The 26,308-nt window shown below is 36.4% G+C and overlaps 1 protein-coding gene across 1 annotated transcript; it reads right to left on the bottom strand.

Annotated features, from left to right (window-relative positions):
- Positions 1–513: 513 nt before the first annotated feature.
- Positions 514–26,206, bottom strand: BTLA (B and T lymphocyte associated). Its single transcript, XM_058184830.1, has 6 exons — positions 23,194–26,206; positions 22,332–22,450; positions 18,104–18,427; positions 14,814–14,981; positions 13,880–13,926; positions 514–12,598 (listed from the first exon to the last, which is right to left on the bottom strand). The coding sequence occupies exons 2-6, from the start codon at positions 22,399–22,401 to the stop codon at positions 12,311–12,313; spliced, it is 897 nt and encodes a 298-aa protein (XP_058040813.1). The 5' UTR covers positions 22,402–22,450; positions 23,194–26,206; the 3' UTR covers positions 514–12,310.
- Positions 26,207–26,308: the final 102 nt, after the last annotated feature.

Consider the following 26,308-nt stretch of genomic DNA (forward strand, 5'->3'; position numbering starts at 1 on the left):
GAGTTATCTACAAAGGTGGGATAAAAACAGCAAAATAAATAAGTAAATAGATGTGAATGAGGCATTTGCTAAATGAGGCATTTACTAAATGCCTCATTCAGTATAAAAATCGAATAAAATAAATAAATAAATAATAAATACTAAATGAGGAATTTGCTAAATGAGGAATTTGCTAAATGAGGATTACCTGAACATTTCCTTACATAATTCAAAGTGCTGACTTTTGTTTATTTAATAAAATATCATTTGTATGCAATTCCAAAAATTCCTGGATGAACTTGAGAGAATGCTTTCTTGGTTATTATGTTTACAATATTGGGCTATGTCCTGCCTTATTAAATATTGGTTTGTCGAATAAGCTGTAATTGATAAGGTTGACCTAGTGCACCCATTGACCTAGACAGACTCCCTTATGGCTTCTCATTAGCTTTGGACATCAACTTACTGACTTTTCCTTACTATAGAAGTCTATGCTCTCCCAAAAATAAAAAATCAAACCCACAAAAAACAAAATTTAACAGTCTTGTTTCTGAAAACCTGCAGGCAATGATATTTGGCTTAGATATCTCTTTGCTATAAACTGATGTTGTAAATCTAGTGCATCTAGGTTCATCGGCTTGCTTTAAATGTGTTTTTAGCTTTTAGAATCGTTTGTTACCCAAAGTATCAGTTCCTATTTCATGTAATAGAAGCAGTTGCACACTCTCACTTTCTTTTCAAAAATGTCATGCCCTATAAAATTTCAGTTTACTGGAAGAGTCTTTAATTGTTATTGTTCCATCATATATTCATTGATCCCCAAAATGCAAGATATTTAAGACATGACTTTGTACAACTTTCACACTAAGCTCATTTTCCTAATTTGCTGGACATGGTAAGAAACAGAAAGGATGGTTCAGTGAAAGTAACTGAAAAGTAATAATGATGTTATGATGTTTTAAAAAGAAACAATATTTTTTTAAAAAATACAGGGGACAAGCAAGCTATTCATTAAAGTAACAGCCGATTGAAACACTAAGTAACATGTAATTCCACATTCAAAAGAGTGGTATTTCCACTGCAGTTTTAAGACCACCAATCTGTTTTAATATCCATTTTACATTAATTAGTTTTGAGTATTCTCCTACTGCAGTGCTCCATGGATATATTATGACTTTCACTGGAAAAGTAGAAAAGACATATACGGGGATGGGCTGCAACCGGTTTAATGACAGGTTCGGTGAGCTCGCGCATGTGCGCCTAACACGCTTGCGTGCAGCGTTCAGAATGCAGCAATTTGAAGCTCAGCTGCTTACCTTCTAAGGCAGCCCCAGTAAGTAGAATCAGCTGTGCTGCTCGAATCAGCTGAGCCAGAAAGAAGGAAATATAGGACAGGATAGTGCAGGTGGGTGGGGCCAGCTGATTGTTGGAACTACCAGTTCGCCGGAACTGGTCCGAACTGGCTGAATCCCACCCCTGGACATATACTCATACACATATGGAAAGACTTGATGCATTTACTGAAGAATATTAAATACAAATTATACTTCCTATTAGTTTTCCTTAAATCACACTGGGCAATATAGGGAGAAAGGGGAAGAACTGCTGCAGGTGATTATAGATTTAATATTTTTACTGTTTCCATGGGTATCCACATATTGCAAAAGATCTTACAAATTTAGAGAAACTTTGAACATTGAGCATACAAACAGTTAAAACATTGATAATTCATGGAGAAAACAATTAAACATTTGTAACAGCAAACCTATTTCATTTAGGTTAATTTAATAAAATACTTTAATACTGTTATTAGAATGTTCGTCTAGAATTAGAAACAAATTATCCTACCATCCTACTATCTTGCATGTTCCTACTAAGTAAATGTACTACAGTTAAATTAATGGAATAAATCAATAATTGTTCTTTTAAATCACATCAGTTTGTATAAATGGGTTGAAGTGATAAAGGCAGGAAGTTGTGAATTTTGTAAAAATTATTTCCATTTCCTGACCTAGATCTGGAGACAAGTTATTGTCAATGTCATTCTGGGTATACTACATTTTTATTTGCAAAAGTGGAACACAAAGACAGAACAAATATTTTTCATTGATGTGTTTTCGAATTCTGTCAGTAAAACTGTTCAGAATTTGCATCGTATGTCAAATGTATTTAAAATCTCTGTCACAAGACCTATTTCGCTTTACTTCTCTGCTGTATGGGCTTGCTACACACCAAAAGATTCTAGAACATTTTGTATCAGCTTGCTAGCTCCAGGATTTGAACTTCATGTATGCAGTAGTATACATCAAACAGGCAAATGAAAGTTCTGCAACATTTCATTATATTAGCTGACATAAAAAAAAAATCTCTATTTTTTTTAATAAAAAGGTGAAATACAAAATAAATGAAAAAAATATGTAAAGAACATACATAAAAAAATCTATATTTACAAAAAAAAGTCCAGAAAAGATGAATCTATTCCTGGCGTCTCTTTTCCAAAGAACTGGTTCAGAAAAATATCTACAAAGATGATTTCAAATGATCAAGTTCAAAGCAAATATCTTTTGAAAGCAAAAGGAAAAATAGACAAATTGTTATCTCACTAATGCCAGAATAAGCAAAGGTTTTGGAATTAAATGATAAAGTAAATTGAGTAAAAAGAGTCCAAGTCTTCAGATGCAATTGCTTGCTATACTTCCTCTCTGTGAATGGTAAAGCAGAGAAATCATTCTCTCTCTCTCAAGAAAGTTATGTAGGTTTGTTTTGGAAAGATTGGATTTCCACAAGCAAACTTTTCTTCCATTCCACAACTGCTACAAATCTTGGAGGTTTTGCCCTGCCCTCTAAAATAGGAACAGTATTCTCTTTTTCCATATTCTGATCATGACATTTACAAATTTAGGCATACAGAAACCTTGGGTTATATTTTCCTCTCAGGGCAGAGCCAGTGATATTTCAGCACAATATATTTTAGGCACAGATATTAGGATAGAATAGGATAGGATGGGATAGGATGGGATGGGATGGGATAGGTAGAGTAGGATAGGGTGTGGGGGGGGTAGGATAGGGTAGGGTAGAGTAGAACAGGACATGACAGAATAGAATTATAGGGCTGGAAGGGACCTTGGAAATCTTTTAATCCAGTCAATTAGTCCAACTATTTCTCCAGAACTGCTTCTTAATGCAGCTGTTTACAAACCAGCTGCTATTTTTACAAAATAACTTTTTTCCATCTCTTGGAGAGGTTAACCACTCTCACTTAATGTGCAAGAACTCAAAACACCAAAAGCAAAGCTTGGCTAGTAATCAACTATCAACATTTCATGCACTTTGGAATTTGTTCTTCTTTTCAGACTGCTAAAGCAGAATATTTTCTCAGCATTTTTGTTGAACTCTGGGTGCCAAAGTTCATGAGAAATTTGCACTCATTATGGCTTCTTTTCTATGTATGTTTGTTTCAAAGCAAAGAGCAACAGATATGAATATGAATCACGTCAATTAAGAAAACATATCTAGGGCATGATTCCTTTTAGGGCACAGATAAAATTTGGGGCCATTTTATGTTGTTGTTGGCCTTGAAATATACTATAAATTTGCAGCAGTATATTGAAGTAAAAAGCTTAAAATAGAGGAATGGCATGTTTCTGTTCTGTGGTTTTCCTCCTGAGCATTGCCCTGAATAGTTTCCATTTTTAGAATTCTATCAAGTCATGGGAAATATCCTCCCACTTGTGACAACAGAACAACTCTATCAGGTTTCAGAAAAAAAATGTCTTCCATTTCATTCATAGCCATTTGATGTCAATTTATAGCTGATTATACATTTGAGCGCTCCTTTAGAGAACTAGCTTCAAATTTTAGTAAGGAGTTATAGATTTCTGAATTATTTGCTGTCACCAAGTGGGCAGATGGAATTTTGCAGCCTGAATCTGAATCTATCTACTGGAATAGAATAGAATAGAATAGAATAGAATAGAATAGAATAGAATAGAATAGAATAGAAAGTTGAAAGGAACCTTGGAGGTCTTCTAGTCCAGCCCCCCTTGTCGCTCAGGTAGGAAACCCTATACCAGGGGTAGTCAAGCTATTTATACCTACGCCCACTTTTGTATCTCTGTTAGTAGTAAAATTTTCTAACCACCCACTGGTTCAGGGGGAGATGCGCGAGCTATTCTGAGACAAGGCTCTTTTGTTTTCGGTTGCACTATGGCACCATTTAGTTTCACTTACGTAACGTGAACTAAACTTATGCGCGGGCGATACAAATAGTATATTTTCAGAAATTTAAATTGCCATGGGGAATTTTATGAAAACCTAATGAAAGTGTTTTTAAATAACGCTATGAATTTTTTTTAAAAAGTCAATTAAATTTAAAAAAAGGAAAGTGCTTCAGTATTGGACAAAACCCCTACTGCCCACCATGAAAGCTGCAACGCCCACTAGTGGGTGGTAGGGATCAGGTTAACTACCACTGCCCTATATCATTTCAGACAAATGGTTGTTCAATTGCTTCTTAAAAACTTCCAGTGTTGGAGCATTCACAACGTCTGGAGGCAAGTTGTTAATTTCCTGGAGCATGACAGAAAAGGTAGTCAGACGATTGCTCCCAAGGACAATCTGGACCAGTTCAAATCAGGTTTCAGACCAGGGTGCAGTATAGATACATGAAGAGTTCAGATGGGAATGGTGCATCCATCCTAGTGACTCTTGATCACTCAGCAACATAAATCATGGTATTCTTTGGATCAGATGGAGAGACTGAGAGTGGGGCTATCAGTTCCACCAGGTAGATCAGACCGGGAATCAGGTCATCTTTCAGTTCAGGGTTCAGTATCATCAGTATGGTAATTAAATTGTGGTGTAGTTCCGACTCCAGGCCATTCAAGTGATGCTGTCACTTTTTAAAAGCAGTTCTGATCTGTACAGGGAGGAACAATCCTTGGTCCTAACATGACCAAGTGATTCTATACATTTAAGCTCTCTAGTATTGGGATGAGTGGTATTTGCCATTTACATAATTTGGAATTATTTTGGACTCATACTTCTATTGTGGAGCTGTGGCAAAGAGGGCATTTATACAGATGATTTCCTGGAGCAAGAGGTCTTTCAGGCAGTCAGACACACCTTGGTCAAACTGCTGCACAGCACTCTCTAGAGGCTGCCCTTGAATACTAGTCCAAGATGTAGTGTGTAGGCAGTAATAGACATTTTGAGGTATGCCCATGTGACATACTGCTGCCAGCTTTGGAAGCCATATTAGCAACGGAAGCTTCCATGCTGCTACCTTCTTTTGTGTGGGAAAGTAGGAGGGGGGATTTAGTAGAGGGAATGTAGTTAGACAAAATAGCATTCTTCTTTTTGGTCAAGGTCATGACAGTCTTTATCTGGAGAAGGAGTGGTTGGAATGATATCTTGAGATGGGACGGATGGTGATTGGACAATGTGATGGACTGATGGGTGCAGGGGATGGATTTGAGCATTTTGATTTACTTAGGGAAAACTCGAAACTCTCCGATTTGGGTTTTCCCAGATGTGCCAGTATACTTCCTCTAATAAATGGAATTTTGAGAAAATGCTTGCCTCGGAGGTTTTAATTGGAGTTGGGGTTTTCTGAAACGCTGACAACTGCTCCAATAGAGCTGTACTGGTTAACAGTTAGCTTCTGGATGCAATTCAAGATACCTATAAGCCTTTCATAGAATAGGAGCAGTGATTTGAGGGATTGCCAGTCTCTGACAGTTTTTCCCCATCGAGTACAATTGAGTAGAATGGGTGTGCTTTGGGTATCATTTATTGGGACTCAGGAAGTTTATTTTCTCTATGATGATGTCTGCCTTCTGGAGCAGCATTACCTGAGAGACCTTCAAGCTCCCATCCTGATAACATTGAATCATTGAAAACCTCCCAACTTTCCCAGCCCTTGAGTAAACTAATTGTTGAAACCCTGTGGTACAAACTATATATAGTTTGTCTTTTGAACACTTATGATCTGGCATCTGAGTATATTGTTTTGTGTCAAATGTAAGTCCTTTAGAATCATACTTCTTTATCATAGTGTAGCTGGATGTATGTGTTGCAAATCATATCATAATATGGTTATTTAAGACTTGATTGTGGTGATGGACTGAAGTTTTAATGGATTGGAGTTGATATTTTGTTGCTTAGTGGATTCCATAAAGCAAGGTTAGGTAGTAGCAAAGTTCTTTCTCTAAGATAGGGCCGCAGCCTGTTTGGAACTGGGCCATTGAGAAGTGGGTTGGAGTGCATGTGTCCGCATACAGCTCAATTCACATGTGCTGTGTGAGTGGTGGGCCGGTTCCCCTCTCTCCCCCAGTCGGGCCACCAAGCCACAAAGATTGGGGACCACTGATCTAAGACAACTTACCATCAATGCCAATATTGATTTAGTTTGTTTCTTTGTTGATTTATGTTTACTATTGAATCATTGCCAAATTTCAAAAATATACAGATTGTATCTACACAAAATTATATGAGAAATATATCAGAAAACATTGTCTCTCCAATACAAAGGTGTGATTTTGTATTGAAGTCCAACATTCTTTTAAGAGGATATATAAGTGGACAGTTTATTTGCTGTCCACGATTAGCCTCTATACTCCAGAATAGCTATGGAATGATGTGAAAAATGTATAAATTTTGGAAATTTCGGATGTGGGGCAAGGGTAACGTCAAAACATTCCCCAAACTTAAGTGCTACAGACAGTGTTTTTAAACAGTTTCTCTAAGAAAAATCCAATTGTAGGCTGAAATAAAAATCAAGAAATTCTTGTATTGCCACTGACTGGAAATAAGTGCCATTACACTGAAATTGCATATACACTGAGAGCTTATGCACCAGAGACAAATTGTGTGTCTAATCACACTTGACCAATAAAGTATAGTATAGTATAGTATAGTATAGTATAGTATAGTATAGTATAGTATAGTATAGTATAGTATAGTATAGTATAGTTTAGTATAGTATAGTATTCTATTCTATTCTATTCTATTCTATTCTATTCTATTCGATTCGATTCTAATTCTATTCGCCAGTAGACAAAGAATGATAGGCACAGATTTCTGAGAAGAAATCCCCAAGTGGGTGAGCAATACACATTTCTAGTAGACAAGACCATCTGCAGGAGGTTTCACCACCAAATGATATGTGTTTCAGGATGTCATGATACAAGCTCTGCTCCTTATACACACATAGAACATGTTATACAACTATTCCATATGTTATACAATCATATCTATATTTTAACATTTCACCAGTTACATCATCAAACCTTCAGCCTTACTATTTTCAGCATTTTTATGTTTTTCTTAGGTGCTAATATTATAAGATATATTTTAATTCCAGTCTTCGACATATTTTATGGAGTGGGGAAAAATAAAACTGCATGAGGAAGAGACAAGAAAGGCCAGGAGATAAATACAGAAGAGAAAAGAGAAAGAGGGCAGGAAAAAAAGTTATCTGGGTTTAGAGCGAATGATTGCATAGTAATAAAGAGGCTAAAAAGACATTTACCATATAAGAGCACTCAAGGATAACCATGTAGAGTCTAAAGATAAGAGATTTTCCATTTATGGGCTCCACAAAATCTGTCTTGAATCCTTAGTCAGAGAGAACCAGAAACAGTTTCTCTCTTTAATAACTATATTCTCTTTAAATTCATCTGCCTCTATTTTGCAAATGTCCCCTTCCTGAAATTCACAAGTTGTTATTTTGGTAGAGAAAAGTTTCCTCTTTCTTTTGGGTACATAAATACCTTTACTACTTAAAGCAGAAGATCATTCAGTTCCAGTTATTGGGAAACATGTGAGAATATGCTATATTCCTATATGTTTCTCCTTCATGTCTTGGTTTTAGCATAAAAAGTGAATTCAATGAAAACTTGGCTGGATGATCAAGGCTCTTTGTGTTCTCACGGTCAGTTTCCTGAGGCTGAAGAGACATTTGCTGATTTTATGTGCTTATTATATCCCCTTGTTTCCTCAAAAATAAGACCGGGTCTTATTTTCTTCTGGGCCTCAAAATAAGCACTAGGGCTTATTTTTGGAGTGTCTTTTGCCCCCATGTACGGCCCACTTCTGCTTCCATGCAGCAAGTAAGAAGCCATGTGGTGTGCCAGTGGCACCATGGGGTGGGGGAGTAGAGCTGCCCCACGCATCCCACACCAGTTTACCTGAGGGTCCCCATAGCCAGGCCATCCATACCCTGACACCTGCCTTGCCTCATGGTCGGGGCACCAGCACACTGCTCGTCTTCCTGCTTCATTGCCACAAGCAAGCAGAGGAAGAAGAGGGCCGGCAGCCACATTGGCTCCTGTTGTACATGGCTGCTGGTGCTACTGCCATGAGACAGGTGTCAGGGCATGGATGGCCTGGTGTAGGGACACTGCTGTTGCAGGGCACATGGGGGCAGTTCCCCCCCCCCTTGTCTTGTGACCACGGCTCCACAAGCAACAGATGGAGTGGGCTCCTAGCGGTCTGAGCAGACTCTTAAGTAGAGCTTGTTTTGTCAGTAGGGCTTATATTAGGCACACACATAAAAAAACCTGCTAGGGCTTATTTTTGGGATGGGTCTTATTTTCAGGGAAACAAGTAACTTCAGCAATGAAAAATATTCAATTAATAAATGCTTAATAGAGACAAACCTATTTTGCTAGTTATCCACCTTAAATCCACACTTATACTAAACAATATTTCACACATTAAAATTGGTAAAACTGGTAACAAATACAAAACTTAGTTGAGATGGATCAAATATTACCCTACCACAGAATTGTCTAGAAAAAAATGATATGTATCTATGTGTAAATATTTACAACAGCATTATATAACAGTTTATTTATTGACTGACAAATTCTTGAGGGATAAGAGCCAAATACTAAAGGTTTGTGATAGATTAACATGAAACTCAAATACTCCTATAACTATAGGGGATGAGTTTTATGCTTAGAATAAGACAGGCTAAATATAGGTTCCATAAGCGGCAGAAGCCAATCTTCACTTGAACATGAGTAAAAGAAAGGTTAATAAAAATAGTTTCTGTGAAATAAATATATATGATGGGTACACCTGAAAGACTTTGCAGTGAGTTATCGTGGGTTCTAAACAATAAAATCATAGAACTGAAGTGCTGGAAGGGAATATATTTTTCATCAACAGAAACAGCCACAATATATTTGATAAACCCAATTTTGCTTTAAATTCTCCCAGAGACTGTTCTTTCTAAAGCCATCTGCTTACTATTTAAAAGCACTAATATTTTTTTCTTGTAATTTGAAAACATATGTTCATCAGTATGGCAGATCTTTAAACTAGATTCTTGGACTTATATAAATATGAGATATAATCTGGACCAGGTCAGAGTGCGATGTCAATTCTATGAACTTTAGGTGTAATTCAAGAATGTTTACGATTACATACATGTAATAGTATACATATATGGTTTTCAGGTAAAGCTAAAGGTTCCCCTCGCACATATGTGCTAGTCGTTGCTGACTCTAGGGGGTGGTGCTCATCTCCGTTTCAAAGCCGAAGAGCCAGGCTGTCTGAAGACATCTCTGTGTCTTGTGGTCATGTGGCCGGCATGACTCAACACCAAAGCCGCACGGAACGCTGTTACCTTCCCACCAAAGGTGGTCCCTATTTTTTCTACTTGCATTTTTACGTGCTTTCAAAACTGTTAGGTTGGAAGAAGGTGGGACAAGTAATGGGAGCTCACCTCGTTACATGGCAGTACCAGGGATTCGAACTGCTGAGCTGCTGACCTTTCGATCGACAAGCTAAATGTCCTACCCCTGAGCCACCGCATCCCGTATGGTTTTTAGAGGATGGTAAATCAGGGAAGACTAGCTTAGCATTATGATGACATAAACATTTATTGGCTGAAGATAAATAGTGACATAACTGATTATCAGGTAATTTTGACAGGAAGGGACTAGGTTTTTTCCCCTGCAGATGAAAACAAGCATTGTATTCTTATGCTGTTATTTCCACCAAAGATTCTAACTGAACTCATTTATATGCAGTTTCACTTCCTTTTATGAACTGCACAGCCCCCTCTTATCTGTGAAAAACACACTTTCCTCTGTAATGTGTCTGTTTTGGTGATGTTTCCTGTTTTTCTTAGTATTACATTTTTCAACTCAAAGAGAGAGTAATTCATTCAATTATTGTTCTTGTTCTTTCAGTTAGTCTGCATTCTTACTGATGCTATGTGCCTTTTACATTTTATTTTACTTTTGGAGGCATATTGCTTGCCTTCCGAAGTAGCAAGAGATAGACTATAATCCTTCTATCAAAATAAATGTGATGACCTTACAATCATTAGACGAATATTAACTAAGGTCAACATATTTTGGGAGTAATGAACTTTGCATCAGTGCTACTAATTTTTAGACTCACTTTTTAAATAGTCACATCCACTTCCTGCTTCAATATTAGTAAGTTTTAGGAGTAGGAACTGTATGACTCACAGTCATTTCCTAGAATTTGAGGGGTCAATTGCTTTGAACATTCACTTGGAAAACCAAATACTGATTTAATTAATCAACAGAGATATAAACATGCCTCATTAAATAGATTAAATATCCAACTAGGCCAGCATCCTGTTTGCTATTGTATGGGTAACTTTATCTCTGGAAGCCTAAAACCTGGACATAGACATTTCCTCCAGTTGTTCTTAGCAGATGGTAATCAAAAAAAGCATCCATTAGCCCTCAAAACTATATCAGAACATAATGGACAAAAGACAGTAAAAGCCTGGGTTATAATGGAGAATGTCATCTGATCTCAATATCTCTGAATAACCAGAAATTGCATGTTGCATTAAGCCATAGTTTGTCTATCCCTTGTTATTCAATAAATTATATTTTTGAGAAGATCACATTAGAATAGCTTCTGCAACACCAGTTAGTTGTTGAGCTTCCCCAATAATTACACAATGAATTGAAAATGCAGTAAATAAATAGAATACAAGTTTTAATTCCTCAGACAACTCATTGATTTTTGTTAAGCAATTGATATCTATTTCTAATTTTTTATAGAATACAGATTAAAACATTCATGTATATCTTCTGAAAAAACAGCTCAGTAATAAACTGCTCATGAAATCAATAATGTCATGGATTTGATCAGAGAGAGTCAATTTTTTTGTATTAAGGGCCATACTCCTAAGGAAGCAAAGAATGCATGAAGAACCAAAATTGTTGAAGTCACCCCATCTATCTTTTTAATACCCTTTGTATCCTGTAGGGAAGAAAGCAATTATGTTTACCAGATAGTTTCAAAATAGTATACTATAGATTATATTATAGATTATATCAAGGTTTCTAGTAAATTCAAAGATATTAATAAAAATGTAAGTCACAATTAATTGCTATATACATGAAAATAGCAATTAGTTGTGACTTATATTTTTATAAATATCTTTGAAGTTACCAGAAATCTTGATATAATCTGTAATAGGCAAATGCTGCTACCTAACAAAGATAGGTGTAGAGGTTAGAATGCAGTATTGCAAGCTAACTCAATGCTCACTGCTAGGAGTTCAATTCTGACTGGCTCAAGGTGATTCAATCTTCCATCCTTCCGGGATCAGTAAAATGAGGGTCCAGATTGTTGGGGGCAATATGCTGACTCTGTAAACCACTTAGAGTGGGCTTTAAAGCACTATGAAGCAGTATATAAATCTAAGTGCTATAGCTATTATATTACCATTTTGCTTTATTTGCTATAAAATACCCATGGAATTGCTATATACATAGAAACTCCTTCATGTGGCTACTCCCTTGTCATGTGTTCTGTTAACATTGAGGACTATGCTGGAGGTATATCACCAGAAAGTATATCAGAAGGGTCACTCAAACTATATAGGTCTCAACTGAGAAGAGTATCCACAAACCCATTAATCATAAAGAGACAACAGAAAAAGAATCTCATAGTGGATTGGTTATCACCTGGGTTTATAAGGACCATGGCAATTGCTGTCCCTGGGCAACTGTTGAGAAGTGAGTTACAGTGTTGGAAAAAGACCTCAAGACCTACTCTGCAAAAAATTTACCAATAAAATTCTATGGGAAGGATCGCAAACATATCAGAGATGGTGCCCTGAAACAGGAATACCAATTGCTGAGTCAGCAAATGTCCAGTTATACAGTGATACATCAGATAGCCACATGGAAATAGAGAGAGCAATTGCATAAAAAATGTGATTCACTTTAACTATGCATTATCTGGCAAATAAATAATAATTTTTTCCCAGAAGAATGTTCCAAATAGAAACAGTATAAGTGGTGTTATGCTAGAGAACATAAAACCTTTAGTTCTTCAGTCTAATGATGGCATATTCTGTCAATTGAATTTCTTCAGGGGGCTTGGTTCCCTGAAAAAGTTCTCCATGGTTTAATGTTGCATAAATAACTGAGTCCTCTTTATATCCTGGTAAACCTTCATTGAACTTCATTGAACTTAGATTGGTTCTAGATGCCTTCTGGTAATTGTCCTGATTCCCATTGGGAACTTGAAACAAGCAAGGCATGGAATCTTCATTAAAGATGGCTCCCTCATCTGAGACATGAGTCATGCTATCATTGCAGTGTTGAGTGTTCTTATAGCAATTATCCGCAAACATCACAATAACAAGAAATAGAGAATATAATAGATAAGTATAGTTAGTTGTCAGCGAACAAAAGAACAATTACCAAACAATTAATTATCAAATATGATGTTAATTTTACACACAAAAACAGGAACAACATTTCTATGGAATTGAACATCCTACTAATGGAATGTGTGAAAATAGAAAACTGTTATTTTCTTATTCTTTCCTTCTGCCATCATCACTCCATTTTCCTAATATTGAAATTGCAAACACTCTGGTAGTGCAAATCTGTTTATGCAGTTCAGCGTGATGTAATGTGCACGGGTGGCATGTTATAAATCATTAGAAAGGTAATATTTAGTAAAATATTGACTCGAAGGCTGAATTACCTTAAACCGTGCATGAATGGAAAAATCAATCATTGTGCAAATAAAGTAAAGGAAGTAAAGCCTTTATTTTCATACTATATGTATTCTGGAGAAGTAGACAGAACTAAGCTAGAACTAAGGAAAACTAAGGCAGAAGTAACTTAAAACTAAGGAGAAATTTCAAAACGATGAGAGCAATCAATCAATGGAACAACTCGCCTTCAGAAGTTGTGGATGCTCCATCACTGGAGGCTTTCAAAAAGAGATTGGACAATAATTTATCTGAAATTGTATAGGGTCTCCTGCCTGAGCAGGGGATTGGACTAGAAAACCCCTAACTCTATTATTCTACAAATAACCAGTTTGGTCTAATGGTTAAGGCACCAGGCTAGAAAGAAAGAAACAGGCCAGGCCAGAAAGCAAGAACTTCAGGGGTAGGAGAAAGAATATGGCAGTTAGTAAAATATGAATTAAACCCCAAAAAGGAAGAGAGTGTGAAAAAAGAAACTTAAGGTGACACCACCTTAACTTTCTTTCATATAACTGTCTGATGTCCAAGATTCTGTTACTGTAGCCTATAAAAATAAGTAAAAATCCATGTTTTTTTGTGATGTCTATTTCCCAACCTGGCCTACATTGAAAGGATGATATGAGAAGATTGTAAGAGGAAAAATATTATTATGTGTATTAAGTATTTGGAGGTGAGACAGGAAAGTGTGATATTCAGTGAAATGTTCCAATGTAGGTGATTCATTTTTCTTTTCCTCCAATTCATCAGCATCCTAAGACTAATAAACAAAAGGTTGGTTTTCCTGCTGATATGTCTCTATTATAAAAAATGTTATTTAGCTACATCTGCAATGGCACATATAGGAAAAAATGAGAATAAAAAAATTAAAGATATTAATAACAAACATACCCTGTTATTTCCACTTTCTGGGTTTTTTACTTTCTGGGCATTTTTTACTGAGAAGGAAAAGACAGCATGTTGTTAAATAATCTTACATTGTTCATAAATATATTTTCCCATAAAGGAAACATCTCAGTATCTTTTTAAGTAAATCAAAACTGTTTCTGAAATAAAGGTTGTTTATTTCAAATGCTAATATCCTTTTCTCTTCATAGAATCAGATATTAATATTTGAAATCAACAACCTTTACTTATGAGTTTTAGCGCAACTGGCAATGGAGTCGGACAGCGATGTGGCTGGGGAAGAACATGGGCCAGTCCTGGAGGCTGGGGAAGGCCCGGATGAGGGCTTTGCATTGGAGGCAGAGATGGGGACAGGGCCATCTGGGAGCAATGTCCAGACTCTGGAGCCTCCAGAGTCTGACAGTAGTGAGGTAGAGGAACAAGAGGAGCCTGTTCCTAATGCTCACATGAGAAGAGCTTCCAGAAGGCAAGAGGAGCTAAAACAAAGAGGATGACTTGGGAGTAGGACCAAGAGATGAATGGCCCCTCCCATAAGGCTTAAAAGACCAGCAACGCCATTTGGGCTCTTTGTTGGAAAACAACGTTGATAGACTGGCTCCTTGTCTTGCTGCATTTATTTCTTGTCGATGTTTTCTGCTTTTGAACTTTTGCCAAGAAAAGCCTTTGGCAGTTTGCCTAATTAGACCAAGGTTGGTGATAAGACTGAAGAATTGTGTTATGAAGAATTTATTTTGATTTAGTTTGGATGATGCTGAGAATGAGTTAATTCTCAGCTGTTCTAATAAAGTCTGTTTGTTTTTGAACTAAGTGCGTCTACTACTACCTACTTGGGCCTGGGTCAAAACAGGCAGAGACTGGAAAAACTCTGATTATGGAACCAACTGAGGATTGAAAGAATGAAATTATTTATATAACATACCTTGATGCCGCCTTGTGAAATACAGCCATCCAAAGCAGCCAACAATGAGGAACAGAGTACCAAGGGATGATATGGAATAAATCATAATCAACATCTTGTTCTTTTCAGGTAGTTTCTGATCTTCTGTAGTATTTGTAGTACTTAGAATCAGTGATGAGTTCCTGTGATCTATAAAGACAGTGTATTTAAAATTTCATTAACACTCAAAGCAATAGCAGCATGATTTTTAATAAAGGCGCTTTGCTGCCGCTTAGTTCAAAGGAGTTCCAGGATGCACTGTAGATATAATAGTGTCAATAAATTGAAAAGGTTAGAGAGGTTATGTGAAGGAATAAATTGCAAGTTGAAAGAAAATGTGTCAGTAAAATTCTCGGTATTGGGGATGGGGTTTTATAAGTATTCCTATTTACCAGCATTATTTCCCATGTGAGAAAAAGTCTCCAAAGCTGTTAATAGGTCTTAATTTCCACGACCCAATTCAGTCTTCACAATTATTTTTAAGCTTTTATATATTAGAATAGAATAAAATAGAATAGAATAGAATAGAATAGAATAGAATAGAATAGAATAGAATAGAATAGAATAGAATTTATTGGCCAAGTGTGATTGGACACACAAGGAATTTGTCTTGGTGCATATGCTCTCAGTGTACATAAAAGAAAAGATATGTTCATCAAGGTACGACATTTACAACACAATTGATGGTCAATATATCAATATAAATCATAAGGATTGCCAGCAACAAGTTATAGTCATATAGTCATAAGTGGAAAGAGATTGGTGATGGGAACTATGAAACGATTAATAGTAGTGCAGATTCAGTAAATAGTCTGACAGTGTTGATGGAATTATTTGTTTAGCAGAGTGATGGCCTTCGGGAAAAAACTGTTCTTGTGTCTAGTTGTTAAAACACAAGACTATATCAATGGAGATTTTCAGTCATACAGGTCATAGTTGTCCCAAAGGTGCTTTTTCAAAAGGCAATTGGACTTGGTTTTTCTTTGAAGATGTTTCATTTCTCATTTTTGGGACACCAGATTATAAATCATTCAGATTTACATCTTGTGGTAATTTGCAATGTGTTTGCTTTGCAATGTGTTTGCTTGGCTCTGATGTTCAGTACTCTGTGAATACAGCTATAACGGTTACTACTGTAACCATTTTAGGCTTATTATGGTCTATGAACATGGTCAAATATCACAAATATACCATACTTTAATGTCCAAGCCCATGCAATGTTCAAGTCCAAGTAAATTTGGCCTTGAAGGGAAAAAAAAATACTGAGTTCAATCAGGAAAGCAATTTGAAGATTGAATATAAGGAATTGAAACATTGTGTTTTTTACTAAATAACACAAACATTTGGGGTTATGATAACTAGTTTGCTGTAGTGATTAAAACACTAAGCTGGAAACTGTGATTCCGTAAATTCTAATCTGGCCCTAGGCACATAGACAATTGGGTGACCTTGGGCTGGTCACTCTCTGTCAATCCTGGAAGAAGGCAATGGGAAACTATTTCCAAAATCTTACCAAGAAAACAGCAGAGACTTATTTAGGCAGCCAACAGAAGTCAATACTGACTTGAAGATACACACACACGCAAAGGAGGGTGGGGGGGAGAGAAGTCGTCATTGTTGAAAGATGGAAAACAACAACTCAGCCCTTAAATTAAACTCAGTAAATATATTTTTGATTTCTATTACAACAACAAAGTTGGAGCTAATTTGTTCTGCTTTGCAAAAATATATAAATAAATAAATGAAAGCAGGTACTAGAAACATCCTCGATCATGTTAGTGATGAATGCTAAGACATGATATTGGAAAAGTTTAGTCAAAAAACCCATGCAGGATGCTATGGAAAAATGAACATTTTCAAGTTTTCCCCTCCTTGTAAAATATAGTTATTCCTCCAAATTGTGCTTGGAAGTAGACTGAATGAGGTTTTTACGTAGGTTCTACCATATCGCAAGGTCTAAAATGGACAGCTAACATCAAAAACGTCATCAAAAAAGCAAAACAAAGAATGTTCTTTCTGCGCCAACTCAGAAAGCTCAAACTGCCCGAGGAGCTGCTGATTCAGTTCTACAGAGAAATTATTGAGTCTGTCATCTGTATCTCTATAACTGTCTGGTTTGGTTCTGCAACCTAACAAGACAGACACAGACTTCAGACGATGATTAGAACTGAGAAAAAATAATTGCTACCAACCTGTGTTCCATTGACTACCTGTATAGTGCACGAGTCAAAAAGAGGGCTGTGAAAATATTTACAAACCCCTCACATCCTGGACATGAATTGTTTCAACTCCTACCCTCAAAACGACGCTATAGAGCACTGCACACCAGAACTAGACACAAGAACGGTTTTTCCCCAACGCCATCACTCTGCTAAACAAATAATTCCCTCAACACTGTCAAACTATTTACTAAGTCTGCACTACTATTAACCTTCTCAGCATTTCCACCACCTACTCCTTCCACTTATGACTCTATGACTGTAATTTTGTTGCTTGTATCCTTACGATTTATATTGATATTGTTTCCTGATTGCTTATTTGTTCCCTATGACTATCATTAAGTGTTGTACCTTATGATTCTTGATGAATGTATCTTTTCTTTTATGTACACTGAGAGCATATGCACCAAGACAAATTCCTTGTGTGTCCAATCACACTTGACTAATAAAAAAGTCTATTCTATTCTATTCTAGTCTCTGGACCAGTTGAAGTTTCTAGATATCTTTCAAAGGTAGCTCATATCAGGATTCAAAATTATGTAACTGGAGCATTTATTACCCAAAAGTAACATATCATGAAATAGACATAGTTCTCTACTACTTTTTAATTGTGTGAATACAGATCACCAGAACGTGATCTTACCTTCAACAGAATAAATTTCTACTCTTGTTCCAAGAATAGCTTTGTTGGTTTTATTTTAAGCTTAAATTTATTATCCCTGTCTGGCCTGTTAACTATATTAGTCACTTATTTAGAATGAAAATGTAGATTTTTTTAAAATAAAAAGATTAAAAAATAGTTTTTTTAGTATAGCATAGATAATCATATTGTTGATGATAATTTTGATTTTTTTGAGCAAAATAACAAAAAAAGAGAGTCATTAGTTGATAATATCAGCAGATTGAATGAATTATTAATATTTTAGTGTCTGTCTCTTCTCAACTTCATAACTTGTCCTAGTCCCAAGGCATTATGCTGAACTATGTTGTGTGAAGATTGGTGGTGCAAGAGCTTTAAATGATAAACTGGATAAATACTGCCTCAAAACTTACCTTGAACAATTAATTCTACAACATGACTCGCAAGTTTATTTTTTCTTACTATCGCTTCACAGAGATATTGCCCACTGTCATTTTTATGAACTGATTGAAAATTCAAAGCAAACTTCTTTTCATTTATCCATGAAGTGAACCGTTCTTTTTTAGTATACAAAATATGGAACTTCTCTTCCTTCTTGTTCAGCATATACCAATTCATTCTAGGCTTTTTGATGCAGTAGGTCACCGGGCACTCTAGAATGGCTGAGTCACCAAGATTTCTATAGTATTTTGTACCTCTTTCAATAGTAATGGTGGTGCAGTTATCATCCTCAGAATCTGAGAGAGAAAAGCAAGATGGAAATTATATTTTGCATAACGTATGTATCTCAGTAGTAGCAATGTACGCAGTAGCCAACAGTCATCTTTTATCACTTTTTGTGGGGGAATTTTTTTTTCCTTTCACAAGATAATTTTTTTTGGTAAGTCTTATTTAAATGTCAGGAACACATAGGCTTTTGAACATGATGATAATAAACTTCTGACTTCAGTGACCAGTGAACATATTTAGAATTATAATTATTGTCATAGGGTTTGCATTGGCTTTGAGACTACTAGTTTGTTCACAATAAAAAGTACTACCATTGCTGAGCGGTCAGAAACAGAAGCCAGGTATGAAAGTTAGAAGTCCAAAGGGTTAAGGACCCAAATTTATGAACAGTCTTCTTGACAGACAAATCAACTTCCCCATCATTAGAACATCTAATGAGGCTTCCATTCCCTTAGACCAGGGGTCTCCAACCTTGACAACTTTACGACTTGTGGACTCCAACTCCCAGAGTTGGAGTTGAATTCTGGGAGTTGAAGTCCACAAGTCATAAAGTTGCCAAGGTTGGAGACCCCTGCCTTAGACCAGGGGTCTGCAAACCTGGCTCTTTTAAGACTTGTGGACTTCAACTCAACTCTGGGAGTGGAAGTCCACAAGTCTTAAAAGAGCCAAGTTTGCAGACTCTGCCTTAGACAATATAGGAACAGAGTAGCAACAAGTAAATTTAAAGTCACAGACATTGAGAAAAGCTCAGACCTATTCCAGCTTAAGACTCTCAATTATCATTACACATTACCTCTAAAATAACAAATGGAAAAGTTTGCTTCTTAAAAAAAAACAAACAACTAATTAAAGTCTACTTTTCAACATGAGAGCCAAGTCAAATAATTCCTTTTCTTCATCCTCCTGTTTGACTTTAAATGTCACTTTTCTAAATAAATGCCAAAAGCTGATAGTATAGCTGTTACTGAAAAAAGCAGAAATGATTAAAAAGTCATTGCAAATACTTAAAGGCTGAATTAAAATAAGGTGCCTGAAGTTTGAGAATCGAAACCCATCAATGCCTTATATCAAAGTTCCCCAACCTTTCCAGTTTTGTGAATTGGGGGTGGGGGGGGAGGTGGGAACAGGATGGTTCTATGAGAGTGGCTGGCAAGCACAAGCAGCTCCATTTGCATGAGCAGCGTGCACACACACTCACCATTCACACAAATGGAGCGTGTGTGCTTGCCTGCTGCTCATGCGTGTGCATGTGCTTGCTGTTTCCATGGCCTGGTTGCAAACAGCTCACGGCCCATTAGTGGGCCGCGGTTCAGAGGTTGGGGACCCCTGACTTATATAACATTTGGGAGATGTAGAAAAAGAAGTTACACTAGGTGAAATAGGACTTTTGGTGGTTTATTTGGGCTAGAAAAAGTGTAGGTTTAAAGTAGAAGCAATTCATGTTTTCAGACTTATTAGTTATTTCTTGGGATGTGTAAAAACATTATTGAAATTTGCACGGGAAAACCCTAATAATTCTCTTCTGACATTTCACATGAAGCTTACAGACTTTTTGATAAATATATAAATAGTCTGTGAAGCTGTAAATTTGGATTCTTTTTTTTTTTTTTTGCCCATTCTAGGGCAAATTCTTTAAAAAATTCTTCCTGTTTTGGGCCTAATTGCTGGTATGATATGTTTGTATGATTATGGTGAGGGTTCATACATTCACAGAAGTTATTCAATAATACTGGGGGGCAAGGACAGTGGTGGAATGAGAGATAATCAAAATAAGTGGATGTAATTTATTGGTGCACAAAACTTGCACCAAGGGCGAAAATTGGGGTGGGGAAGAAGGAACAAGAGCCTAAATTTGTATTGCAGATAAGGATATTAGAAAGGAACAAATATGAGTCAGGAAGAACTGATAGAAAAATTCATCTTCCCTTTCCAGGACTTAGAAATAAGTTCGCCTCTTACCATTTCAATTCCTCATGTACAGTATGTCAACTGATTTGAAACAACTAACCTTTGTTCTTTTCATGTGAACATGAAAAACAGAAGTTAAAGGAGAAGTGGAAGCCCATAAAAACCATATTTTAAGGGGAAGCAAAATTGCTTTGATCAAGACAGAGAAAAGACTCATATGTAGGCTAAGCCAGGGATTCTCAAACTCTTTTGTGCACAATTCTCTACAGTGATAAATATATCTGTCTGCTTTTTCCATCAGAATTCATTTCTGCTGCTGGCTTGAGACCAGGTTCTCACAAGGCTCCAGCAATGCTAGATTAACATTTGAATACTCTCTTCCCAAGAACCAGATCTAGAGATCCACATTGCCTGGCTGATAGCAGTGTGTGTATCTGGGAATGGTGAAGACAGACTGGTGGGATAAACCCATGTGGAAAGCAAGAGAAGCTGATATTAAAATATCTGGAACCTAGCAGTTTGCTATGCCAATAAAGCAAGCATTCAAAAGACTCACTTTGGTATAATGGTTAAGGTGTTGGCCTAGAAACCAGGAAATTGTGAGTTACAGTATAGTCTTGCCTTAGATACAAAAACTGGTTGGGTAGCTTTGGGCCAGGAACTCACAGGGTTGTTTTTGAGGGGGAATAGGAAGAAGAAGGAGTATTAGTTATATTTTCCACCTTGAATTATATATTAAAAAGTGGGATAAAATCTACTAATTATTATTTTGTTAATTTCTCTTCTTTCTCTTCTCCCTTGTTTTCCAATTCACATCTCATCCCAGGCCAGCCATATGGCTTTACAACCATGCCCAAATTTGCTCAATAAGTTTTGGGTCTCCAGGCTAAGTCAAGATTAGGATCAACCATAATAAATTTTTAAAAACAAGGCAAGTTGAAATCACCATAGATGGTACTACCATTCCAGTGGTGGGTTTCTACCAGTTCGCCCTGGATCGGGCAAACAGGTAGCAGTGGTGTCAGGAGGCTCTGCCCACCTGCCTGGACGTCTCTGCGAATGCGCAAAAGTGTTGCGCGTGCACGCCCATGAGCAAACAAGTAGCGACAGAATTAGAATCCCACTATTGTACCGTTCCCTTTGAGAATCTATTCCAGGGGTGTAAAACTCACTGCGTCACAGTGGCGTCATGTAATGTATTGGGACTTTCCCCCTTCGCTAAATCAGGGGTGGGCATGGCCAGTGCTTGGTGCATCCAGCCCGCAGGCCAGGAGCTTGACAGCCCTGCTCTATTCCAAATTCCCATGTTAGAAAGAAGGTGGAAACTAGGGTTCTGCAAAGTATTCCCAAGTGGTTTTCACAGGGAATATTAATGAGCACTTAAACTTAAATCTATAAACTTGTTTTTCATAATATAAATTTCATGTTTGCTTTGATCATCTCTATTTTTGTATTATTTATACATGTGCATATATGTGTATGTATGAATACACACACACACAAAATGCAATAAACAAATTTTTGCATTTTTGAAAAAATATATACACATTTACTGTTTTTGCACATTTCACAAATTAAAATCCAAACTGCTTTTTTATCTATTGGCACATGTTAAAATCTGTTAAACATTTGTTTGTAGTTAAATTAAAACAATTGGCCTGCGCAAAGCTGCTTTATAGGAAGCTACATTCTAATCAGACTTAGAAAATATACATATAATTGTGTATCTATACTATTCAATCACATAAACACAAAGAGTAAAATTGGAAAATATACTGTGCTGCTTTTTGTCCTGCGAAAGTTAACAACTTGATCATTATATGTTTAACAGAATTAGAATTTTAATAAGATATGGATGAAGAGTACTAAGCCCATAACTTGCTTCATATATTCATCTCAATAGAGCTGTAGTTTTCCCACACGAGTCCTTATGCAACATCTAGAAAGAGAATTCATGCACATATTGCTATTATTTTGAAGATTTTTCTTAGTAGTGTCCCTTACCATGTGTCAATGAGTTGTCCACCATCAGCATCAACAAGAGAAGCAGTAGTACAACGTTGCCTATGTACATGGCCTGGAGTTATCCTTACTTCAGGGTCATTGTAAAAATGGAAGGGAATCTGTGGAACAGAAATATTGTCTTTAGCATCGTTGGGCATTCTTAATTCATCTTTGAGTGCTCACAAGCAGCAAGATTATGAGAAGTGAAAGAAAAAAGGGGGTGGGGAAGGGCTTTATCTCACACAAAGTAGATTTTTTTTCCAGCCCAGATCTTCCTGAAGTAGAATTGCTGCTTTTAGTTTCCAAATACAACCTTACTGTTTTGCTATCTTTTAGCATCTTTTCCACCTTGTAAGAGGAACCACAGCAGAATAAAAGGAAGCAAACCCAAATCAAAGTAGTATCAGTGTAGTTTCAGATAACTGTTTAAAGATATTTTAAACCGTAAGGCTAAAATGGTTTTAAAAATTGCTGCAATACTTAGCTCAGGTGTACCATATTTGTTAAAACTTTAATATAAACTGTGCTGGTCAATGCCAACGAAATTGCAGCTAAGAAAATGTATTAACATACCACATGTTATATAAACCTATTATTTCTTTAATCATTGTTTATTAAACAATGATTAAACAATAAACATGAAAACCTACAAATCATGGTTTAGAAATCACATAATGGATTAGTGTATTGCATGGAGCTAGGCCATAGAAAATCAACACAATGGTTTAACAAGATATAGTAAGACGCTTAAGAATTATTTTTTAACCTTCCTTTTGGTCTTGTCAACAGTTTTGGGAACTGAAACATTTGGAAGGCAGCAAACCTAACTCCTATTAATAACAGTTAAAATTTCACAACTTACTGTTGTTCAGGACTCAGCATGTGCCCATGTTCTTCATCTATTCTTTAATATATTAGAGGACGTTTGGGAAACTTGCACAAAAAAAGAGAAAACTGAGGAAGGAACTAGGTGCCCACAGACAATCCTGATCTTTTAATCACAGTTGAGGTTCAGAGGTAATTACATCAAGATTATGTTAAGCAAAAAGGAGACTTTCAAACAGAATGAGCAAACGTTTCTGAGCACCGTGTTCAAGGTTTGTGGTTTCATGATTGAAAAAAAAAATAATAAGCAAATGAGACATGATCAGTCAGAAGATATTTCTACTGGGTTTTTCCAGAAAACAAGCCTTATTTTCCAAAACTTCTGAATTCAGCATGACAAATCCAATATGAAATGTGCACAAAATAAACATGGGCTGGATCAACTACTTAAGATCTATTTAAATACCAGAATGCTATTAATGAGGCCATGTTTAGACGTTTCCAAATCTAGCACTCAGAATGAACTGTCAGCCAGGTTTTGCTTACCCTGTCTGAACTTACCCTGAATTCAAAGTGTGATCAGCACTCAGTGCTTTCTTTCTGGATATTAATGGGATACGTAGGGGATAGCAAATTCTATCTTTGCTGTTCCATGTTTAAAACACACATCTCTTTCCCTTCTTCTCAACATTAAAATAACAGCTGTTGTTTTGCTTGCCACGATAGTAGACCTCCATTGTCTTTCAAACTACTAATGCTGGCAAGTTGGTAATTCTGCATTCAGGCTCTTTTACCTTAATTATACCAACCTGTTGCTAGGATCTGTACAGTACCGCCAGCCAGAAATTCATCAAATGGGGACACAAACACATCAAGCACAAGGCAGTAGTATATTGTATAGTTCTGTGCCCATGAATGTAATGTCATTTGTACAGAAATCAATTAAAGCAATTTGTAATTCCAAGCCTCCACTGCACCATTAGTCATTTCATTGATTCACTGCATCAGAATTTCCACATGGAAGGCCCTCAGTTAGAAGGGCTAATGATAAAAAAAATGCCTTCTGTCTTCTAAATAATTTTTTCTTTAGATGGTACCACCTTCTTCCAATAAAAATCTCAACTTTAATTTGATTAAATATCACCAAAATGAAAATGATGAGCCCTTCATCTTTGTAGATTTTTAAGAAACAGACTGGAAAACATTTGCTCATGGATAGTTTAAGGGATTTTCCTGTACATTGCTTCAGGTTAGCATAGATGATTCTCTTCCAACTTTTCAATCCCAAGATTCTATTATTACAAATAAAATCTGTCTGCATGGCATTATGAGGATGCCAAATAAGTTATAATTAGCTGTGGAAAATGGTTTTCACCATCATTAACTCTAGATATATACTTAAATACGAAGCTGTTGATATGTCTGGCCTAAAAGTTTCAAAGGAGGAAAGTGAAAAGGCAACTATAAGGGGAAAAAAACTATGAAGGCAAAGGACCAAATTCTCATTTGCATTTTTAAAAAAAGGAGTTAAGAAACTGCTGCAGCTACACAAACTGCATTGATTGCAGAGGTGGGCTTCAGCAGGTTCTGACCAGTTCTGGAGAATCGGTAGCAGAAATTTTGAGTAGTTCAGAGAATCGGTAGTAAAAATTCTGACTGGCCCTGCCCCCATCTATTCTCTGCCTCCCAAGTCCCAGCTGATTGGGAGGAAATGGGGATTTTGCAGTAACCTTCCCCTGCCATGCCCACCAAGCCACACCCACTGGTAGTAAAAATTTTGAAATCCACCACTGAGTGATTGCCAGTCGGTCTCCAATTGCAATTCAAGATGTGGTTATTAATGATAAAGTCCTGCATGGTATAGGCCCTGGCTGTTTGAAGGACCTTAGTCCTCTCAACTGACAAGCTATATAAACTATTATCAGTAAAACGAATATTACTTTAAAACAAATTGAAAATGTTTCTAGGATCTTTACCATGTGAGGATAATGCGCAGGAAGAAAAAAAAAATCCACCTGAGATTCTAGGATGATCTATGGACACATACTCTTTTTATGCTAATAGTGTAATACTTTTTGAAACTCTGCATAATGTGGCCTTTCAAATAATTTCATACTGGAAAAAGGAAGTCACCAGTTCAATTAAAAAAAAAAAAGCACTTAAAATAAACATTATTTGCAAAACAGTGCCATCTATAGGCAGTTAGTTATAATTTCATTCATTTTAAAAAAAATCTGTGGAGGAATGCAAAGTGTAAAATGCAGTGTGTAATTTTCTGTGCTTTTTATTAAAACCCCTAGGCTAAGAATTACAGTTTGATGCTAGGTGGTGATCTGAAAGAATTTGGCCTCAGGGAATCTGATATTTATTGATTTTTTTGAACATTTGAGAAGTATCCAAAAACCAAAAACAACTATTCTTGCTAATTCTTACAATATGGAGTAATTACAGGGATGTGTAAATGATCTCTATTTCATGAATAATCTCAGATATCATTGTGTTCAGAGGAGAACCACCCGTTTTCAAATTCAGAGGAAACTAGGTGCTTTCCTTTGGCTCTGCACGTACCAGAAGCTTCTTGGCAGGAAAAAAATAAGGCAATACCCTCAAAATAATATTGCTTTCATGAGGAAGGGTGGTTGTTGGCCATGCATAATATTTCTTCTGTTTTAATCTTGTAGCATTTGGTCTAGGAAGGAGACAATGGCAAGCTATTTCTGAAAAACCTTGCCAGAAAAATTGCAGGGACTTGGCTGGGCAGTCTTGGAGAAATGAACACAACAAAGCAGAAGAAAAAGTGGCTACTAATTAACCATCTTCAGAGAGACAATTTAAAAAAGAACTTAATGTTGGGCTATATGTAAGAAAATCTGTGTTCATCCCTACCTCTTTTTGAGGCTCCCAATCAGACCAATCACTAACTCTCAGTCTAATATTTTAAAAATAAAACTTGCAGAACACTGGGATGGAAAAATACATGTATTATTTCCTGAACTATTTTTGAAGAAAGAGCACTTTTAAAATACAATTCAGGGTAGCATCATTATATTCAATAATTTAACCAACTTTCTCCTCATATATCTCCTCCGCAATTAATTATACTGACATTCATTCAAATCTACAAAGAGCAATAGAAGAGAGAAAAAGATCAT

This window comes from Ahaetulla prasina, chromosome 5 (genome assembly GCF_028640845.1).
Source record: "Ahaetulla prasina isolate Xishuangbanna chromosome 5, ASM2864084v1, whole genome shotgun sequence".
In the NCBI taxonomy this organism is placed as follows: Eukaryota; Metazoa; Chordata; class Lepidosauria; order Squamata; family Colubridae; genus Ahaetulla; species Ahaetulla prasina.